This window comes from Physeter macrocephalus, chromosome 11, assembly GCF_002837175.3.
Source record: "Physeter macrocephalus isolate SW-GA chromosome 11, ASM283717v5, whole genome shotgun sequence".
Classification (NCBI taxonomy): Eukaryota; Metazoa; Chordata; class Mammalia; order Artiodactyla; family Physeteridae; genus Physeter; species Physeter macrocephalus.
Window position 1 is genome coordinate 70,815,920 of NC_041224.1, and position 8,014 is coordinate 70,823,933.

Genomic DNA, 8,014 nt, shown 5'->3' on the forward strand with positions numbered 1-8,014 from the left:
CGCCCCCCCCACACATTCTCTTTAAGACCCATCCTTGTTGACGCTCCTGGGTGTTCCCTACAGAATCCTAGGAGTTCCTCTAACTTCCCAGTAGAGGGACCCCTGGTCTAATTTGTAAATCCCAATTTAGGCTAACCCACATCTAACCTGATGCTCCTTGACCCTCAGGATGAGGAAAGTGAGCTGCATCTAACTCTGAGATAAATTGAGAGCCACCAGGTGTTTTAAACAGGGTGAAACGTTATGCTCTGGGCAGCCGACATAGCAGTTTGCGTGAGAGGCAAACTACTGAAGGTAGGCACCATGTCAAAGGCAGCTGCCAAGTCCAAGCGAGAAACAGTGGTTGCAGGGATGGAGAGAGGGTGAACACTCACCATGCCATGTGGCAAACCTGGCAGGCCTGGATGACTGATCAAATGCAGGGCAGTGCCCACATGTTAGGCTCTGGTTAGATGCCTATGTCCCTTCCAGTATCATGACAGTGGATGAGAAGATGCCGCACATTGTGGGTGTGTCTGTAACTCTAGGTGCCCAGCAGAAGCCACAGGGACCCTGGAGAGAGGACTCTGTCCATCACAGCCACAGTGATTAATTCTTGTCTGCTTACAATGTTGCTTTATGTACTGCTTTGACAGGCAACCGTCCCTTGTCTCTATGGCTCTTGGGAGGAATGACTTATAGTAATACAGTATTATTCTAAAATTCAGATCATCATTTCTAGGTAAGCATCCTAAGATATTACCTTGCTTATAACTTAACATCCTGTACAACAGTGCACTGGATTCCATCACTTTGGAAAACATTTTAAATTTCTCTTCTTGAGGAGTCTACAGCTTAATCTGAAATGGCTGAGACCATTCCACGGCTTTGATGGGAACCTGCTAGCACCCACTTTCAAATTTTTCAGGCACAGATTTCATGTCTCTGCTCTGCTGCACACAATTTTGTGCTGGAGAGAACTGCACGTGGTTTTCTGAGGAAACCTTTGGTCTTTTCAGCAGAAAGCTCACTGGACCACCTTGATGCTAGTATGTTTGTATAGGGGTGGTGGGCAGCTGTGCATATCATAATGTCTCCTCCACTTTCCTAAGCAGTTTTCCTTGTGAAAAAGCTTCTGCCCCCACTGCAGATTCAATATATTCCTATATGAAGAATTTCTAGGTAAGATAGTGTTAATATTTTTAAATCTCTTGGAGATGCAGTTGACTGAATTTATTTCAGGGTAATTTGTAGTAATTTATAGTTTCATCAGCCATATAAACTGGGTGCCAGTTTCATGATAACTTTATTTGCATTGGATATTCCATGGGATTTTATTTCATTCTATGCTAATTTAATAAATGAAAGGTGGAATATTGGTCTAATATTTATAATAGGTAATATTGTCCTCATGTATTAGTGAGGTGAAACAGTTTACAATGTCATTTCCATTTGTATTTCTTTTGTTTTTTGTCACCTGTTATCTTTTGCCCATTTAGTTTATAGAGGCTTTAGGTTTTCTTCATTTTACAATAAAAATCTTCATACTAAGTTTATCTACATTTTAGAACTTTGAAATAATGGGTCTTGAATTTTCTCTCATTGCTTCTTACCCTGTAGTTTCCCGTTTTCCTGCATTTTTGTTTTCTGCCTTCTGATTTCATAATGTCAGCTGTTCTTTCTTAAACCTTTCAGTTGAATATTTGGCCAAGTTTGTTTGTTTGTAGTTACAGTTGTATTATTATTGTAACTTATCTTTAATTACATTTTAACTCTATTCAGTTCTTAAGCCCTTGGAATTGCTTAAATTAGGCATTTGCTTTATATCCGATGATGGAATAAATGAGATTAAGGATTGTCAATGGGAAGTGAGCCTTTCTGCCCTGAAGTAAGGATGCACCTTAAGCATGGCACCAAAGTCATATGATGCTACTTTCCAAATTTTGCTCCACAAAAAGCCACTTGCTCAAGTCCCCCATGAGTGAATGATTTGGAGAAAACTATAAAAATAATAATGAATACACTAAAAACAAATAAGAAATACTAGACCTATGTGTCACTTTTCTGGCCCAGCAAAGCCTCTTTGGGGGATAGTTCTCAGTTGGGACAGTGCTGTTGCCTTCAATGGGCATTTGCTGTTGTCGTCAAAATAACTAAAGACTGATTGGGGCAGTAGCCCAATACTCTCTGAACCACGGAGCTTACAAGAAACTTCTTCAGAATTTCTGGAAAACCTGGCCACTTGGACAACTTGCCAAAGATCCCCTGTAGCCAGGCAGGTCTCAGGGTGGGGACAGTCCGGGAATGGACTCTCCATCTTATGAGTTCATCTCCTCCTCTAGAAACTCAGCTTCCTAAATGCAACTGGATTGGATGTGGAGAGGAGGTTTCATCTTGACGTATTGACATAAGAGAAAAGAAGGAACGTTTGGGCCCAAATGCAAGTAGAATTATGGGCAAGGGTTATGAAGCAAGTACTAGCCTAAACCCAGGTATTTGGGGTGTGAGTTTCTTCACTGCGGCAGGGGCTGCACTGACCCACTGCAGGAGCGACAGAACTGTGGCAGGCCACTAGGTGGCAGAGGAATACCACTTTTGCCATTTACCTCCTCTCTGGAAATTCATCTTCACCAAGAGAAGGGGGGTTTAGGGGTGGGGTTCTGGATCCTTCTAGGACAGTAGAGATGGCAGCAGCGCGGAAGGTCCCCATCCACGTGAAGACAGTGGTACCTTCAGGAAAGTCCTTTTGCACACACCAGCCTGGTCAGGTGTGCATGAATATCTTTCTCCGAAAATCTCCCGTCCACGTCCACTCCCTCCCACACCAGGCCCTGCACCCAAGGGCTGACTAAGGCTATTTAGCACATCAGACGTTGCCAGCTGACTTCCCCTGTATGTTACAACTGATGGCCCCTCCCAGGAGCTTCAGCTAGACCTCTGTGTTGTCCCCCTCCTTCCCCCTGACCGCCTGCAATCTGCAGGATCCCCAGTTCAGTGAAGCCTGGTATTACCTTTTCCCTGTTATAAACCTGGATGTTTTGTAGGGAGTGTGTTTCAATGCCCGTGTCAATGTGTTGATGAAACCCACATTTCCTGAGCTGCTGGACACCCACCACCCACCACATGACTGACCAATGCCCCTTGGCCAATTCATCCCCGTGGTTAACGAACTTGGTACTTGTGGTCCTGCAAGCAGATGGTCCTCACTTCTCACATAACCTTAGGAATATTTTCTGCTCCAAATTACAACATTATTGTCTTGGCACAGACATGTCCCATTTAATTATTCTACTTGAGCCTTAGACACTCACCTACAAAATGGGAATAATGCCTACTTTGAAGGATTATTGTGAGGAATCAAGAGGATTAAAAACCTCCTCTTGATTCAGCCTTGCTGACTTAAGTTTTACTTTTGCTTTAATCTTACGTTTCACCACCCATTGCAATCACTGCCTAATTATAATGCATGTAGCTCTGTCTTTGAAAAGCAGTTTTGTCACCGTGGTTTCTACTATCACTGGTAGTTGTCTTGATGTTCAGCTGTATTTGGAGAGTACGGTAAAACTTGGCTCCCACTATCTAGAATAAAAATTAGAATAAAGACAAACACTTCCATGTTATGCTGAAATTATATTTATATATAGATATAGATATAGATATTTACTTTTCTGCAGACAGCTTTTACTGATGAGTCATTTTAACGTTCAGAGAACAGCCTATTTTGATGCTACATAATCTGTACCAGAATGAGATGGATAGCTTCTCAAATTCATTTCACAAAGCCAGCACAACTCTGATAGCAAAACGTAACAATTATAACACAAAACAGAGAATCACAGATCTCACTTAAAAATACAGATGCCAAAATACCAAATAGAACAGTAGCCAGTTGAAATCAACACCACATGAAAATGTACAAAGCTTTGGCAGATATGAAAGCAAATTGAAATTCAAACTTACACACAGAGAACTGGAACATAAACACCAGAAACAAAACGTCCCCCCCCACCCCACCCTGTCAGTGGCCTCAGGCCGGGGACCCAAAGGAACAATGAGATATCGGCTAAACCACATTAGCGGGGAGGGGGGCTGCTGGTGGGGTCATCGGCTTTATCATCGGGGCCAGGCTCATCCTCATCCAAATCTTCAGACTCACACTCTGCCAGCGCTTCATAGTACTGGTATGGCCAGCACCGTGGATCTTTCTTATAGAGCTTGGCCAAAAACTTCAGGACAAGCATCTTGCTGGTTTCGAGGAATGCTCGGGGGCCCCAGAGGAACTCATATTCTGCTGGCTCGGTAAAAGGGATTCGCCTGTACTCTAGGTACTTCTCCCTTACAAACACTTCGGTGATGAGCTTCCTTGTATTTCCGAAGAGACCATGTGTCTCCCGGACATCCAGCCCTAACTTGTACAGAAAAGTAAAGATCAGGTCCTCCCTGACACAATTGCCTTTCATAAAGATGAGGCTCAGAACCACCATCAGGAGTCCTAACTTGGGCCTGTCCAAATAGGATGACGCTGCTTCACCCTTCCGACCCTTGTTGATGAGAATATAAGAGTGGTTTTTGGGATCAATTTCCTTCAATTGATAACCAAAGACACACTCCAGCTTGTGGCTGGCACGGCTGATGATTTCTAAGCACTCATCTTTATATTCACGGATGATGAATTTCACCATCTCTGAGCGCTTGATGGGCACCTTGGCTTGGTCCTTGACCAAGAGGAACTGCACCAGTGCGTTTGCTCTCTCATCCAAGGGAGACAGTGGCTGAGTCTCCATCTTGGGGTCATCTTGGGTTGCACCAAATCCCTGAGCAAGATTAGGGAGCTCAGAGATGATCAAGGACGGAGGGCTAACTGGGCTTTCCCAGAGACCCAGGGCCCTTGAGGTGCTCGGGCCCTCCCAGGCACTCAGGGCCCAAGAAGTGCTGGGTCCTTCCCAGCCACTTAGGATCCGGGAGGTACTCGGGCCCTCCCAGCCACTCAGGCCATGGGAGGTGCTCAGGCCCTCCCAGTCACACAGGACCTGGATAGGGGTTTGAACCTCCCAGTCGTTGAAGTCCACACTTTCCCAGGGCCTGGGGGCCTGCCAGGTGCGCATGCTCAGCATCTGGCCCCTGCCATCCTCCTCTTCAGTATTCAGATGCTTCTTCTTCCGGGTAGCCTTGCCCGAACGACGCGGAGGCTCAGCGGAGGTCTTCGAGGCCTCTTGAGTGGTGGCCATTGCCTTGGGGGCAGCTGCCGTCGCCATCAGGATGCTGGGCCCTGCCTTGGATGCCTTCGAAGCATTCACATTGGGCTGTGGAACCCATGGGACTGCAGGCAAGGCCTCAATGCAGGCAAATGGATCCTGCAGAGCAAGTGGCAGTGACTTTGGGGTCTCTGAGGTGGCAGACGGGCCCTTGAAGGCATTAGAACAGGCAGGCTGGAACTGGGAGGTAGATGGAAAGACCCTTGGGGTGGCAGTAAAGGTCTCGGATGCGGCAGGCAAGTTTTTCCAGGGAGTTGGCAGGTGTGCTCCAGCAGTTGGCATTGCCCTGGGAGCACAAAAAGTGCCACCGAAGATCATCCTGTCCTTTGAAGGAGCCTTGCGTTCCTTTGAAGAGGTCCTACGTTCTTTTGAAGAGGTCCTTCGGTCTATAGAGGAGGCCCTGGATTCTCCTGATGGAGTCATCAGTGATTTAGCAGAGCCCATGGGAAAATTTGCCCCCACTAAGGGGGCTCCGGGCTGGCCCTGCAAGGCTGTGGGGGGGCCCTGCCAGGAGGGCTGGAGTTGCATGGCTGGCAGCTCTGCCTGCGAGCCCGAGGGCTGGGCCTGCTGGGTGGGTAGCTGGATTTGCAGGGCCTTTTGGGAGGCGGGGGCCCCGTGAAAGGGCTGCTCCAGTTGAACCAGTGGTGGGCCCTGCCTCTGGGCCTCCTGGGTGGGCAGGGCCTGCCAGAAATGCCCGGGGGCCTTTGGAGCCTGCCAGGCCAGGCTGGCCTGGGCTTGCTGAACTTCCTGGAACTCCATTGAGGTTGGCATCTCGTGTGGCACCGGAGCCTGGCCTTTTGGGGCCTGCCAGATGATGGGTGGGCAGTGCACAGCCTGCGGGGCTGACAGCGCGGCCGGCAGAGGGGCTGGCATCACGGCCGGGGGTGCCTGCGGAACAGCGGGAGGTGCGGTGGGCATCTGCGGTGCTGGAGGGGCCGTCGGCACCTGTGGGGCCGCCCGAATTGGTGGAGCCGCCCTCAACTGTGGGGTGGGCAGCCGAGCCTGCGGGGCCTGCCGCAGAGGTGGTGGGGGCGGCAGGGCCTGCCAGAGAGGCGGCGGGGTGGCCAGGACCTGCGGGGCAGGTCGGATGGGTGGCGGTGCCTGGCGGATCAGTGGAGGTGCCTGGCGGATTGGGGGTGGGGCCTGGCGCACCGGCGGGGGGCCCGGGCGGATGGGCGGTGGGCCCGGTCGGATGGGTGGTGGCCCCGGGCGCACAGGTAGAGGTGCCTGCCAGGCAATAGTTGGAGCAGGCCAGGTGACCTGTGTGGTCTGCCAGCCCAGGGGCGTGGCTGGCCAGCCTTGCGGTGGGGCCTGCCATCCCGGCGAGGTGGCCTGCCAGCCCGGGGGTGTGGCCAGCTGTGCTGGCGGGGCCTGTGGACCCTGGGGAACCTGCGGAGGAGCCCTTATAACCTGTGACTGGATCTGCAGGATCAGAGGCTGAGCCTGTGGGGCCCAGGAAGCCATAGGCTGCGCAGGTGGGGCCGGCGCAGGCGGCTGCACCATCGGGGATCCTGTAGCTGGAGTCTGGGTGATCGGAGCTCTTGAGCCTGAAGGATGGATCATCAGGACTCCAGGACCTGGAGGCTTCGCCATCGGGGTTCCTGGAGGCGGAGGCTGGGCCATCAAGGGTGCCGGGGGTGGAGGCTGGGCTATCGGGGCTCCTGGAGCAGGAGGCTGGACCATCAGGACTCCCGGAGTCAGAGGCTGGGGAATCAGGACTCCTGGAGCTGGAGGCTGAGCCATAGGGGTTCCCGGAGGGGGAGGATGGGCCATCGGTGTCCCCGGAGGGGGAGGGTGAGCCATCGGTGTCCCCGGAGGGGGAGGATGCGCCATGGGGGTCCCCGGAGGGGGAGGATGAGCCATCGGGGTCCCCGGAGGGGGAGGATGCACCATCGGGGTCCCAGGAGGGGGAGGATGTGCCATCGGGGTCCCCGGAGGGGGAGGATGCGCCATCGGGGTCCCCGGAGGGGGAGGATGCGCCATTGGGGCTCCGGGAGCCGAAGGATGCATCATCAGGACTCCCGGAGTTGGAGGCTGGGCCATCGGGGCTCCCGGAGGGGGAGGATGGATCATCAGGACTCCCGGAGTTGGAGGCTTGCCCATCGGGCCTCCCAGAGGGGGAGCCTGGACCATCGGGCCCCCTAGGGCCGGAGGTTGGGCCATGGGAGCCACTGGGGCAGGCGGCTGGCCCTGCGGGGCCTCCCAAGCAGGCTGAGGTGCCTGCCAAGCGGCCAATGAAGCCTGCAAATCAATCGGAGGTGGATCCCAAGGGACTGGCGGAGCCCGAGAGGAGGCGGGCGGAGCCCGCATCAGAACCGTAGGGCGGCTATAGACCGGAGGCTTAGGGGCCTCCGCCGGGGGACTCGAATCACCCAAATTCTTACTTAGCTGCGACATGTCCTTTTGCTCTGACAGCTGGTGAGCCTTTTCCTCCGACAGCTGCTGGGCCTTTTCCTCCAGAGAGAAGAGAATGCCTACGTGGCTGCTGAGAGGATTCCTCCCTGCTGACTGGTGAATAGGAAGTGAGTGCCCTTAGCTCTGCAGCTTTCCGCAGTAAGGAGGAGGGGGGAAGGGGGCTCAATCCCGCCCCTTCTCCGCCCCCGACCACCACAAGTGGATAGTGCATAGGGGCGTCTACCAGAAATCCTGGCTGACACAAGATCCCTCCTCACTCTGTCCAGTCCCCAAATGCAGCCTCGTCAGACTCCCCATGGATGAGTTTTCACAGGGGAGTGACAGGAACAGATTTATGTTTTAGAAATCACTCTACTGCATTATAG

The 8,014-nt window shown here is 52.2% G+C and overlaps 1 protein-coding gene across 1 annotated transcript; it reads right to left on the reverse strand.

Annotated features, from left to right (window-relative positions):
- Nucleotides 1–3,767: 3,767 nt before the first annotated feature.
- MAGEL2 (MAGE family member L2) lies at nucleotides 3,768–7,746 on the reverse strand. The gene has a single exon (XM_007120754.2). It carries the CDS (start codon nucleotides 7,629–7,631, stop codon nucleotides 4,053–4,055), a length of 3,579 nt encoding a protein of 1,192 aa, XP_007120816.1. The 5' UTR covers nucleotides 7,632–7,746; the 3' UTR covers nucleotides 3,768–4,052.
- Nucleotides 7,747–8,014: the final 268 nt, after the last annotated feature.

Bases quoted from the DNA above. Each gene is read 5' to 3' on its own strand.
- MAGEL2 (XM_007120754.2), bottom strand. From the start codon at position 7,631: ATGTCGCAGCTAAGTAAGAATTTGGGTGATTCGAGTCCCCCGGCGGAG.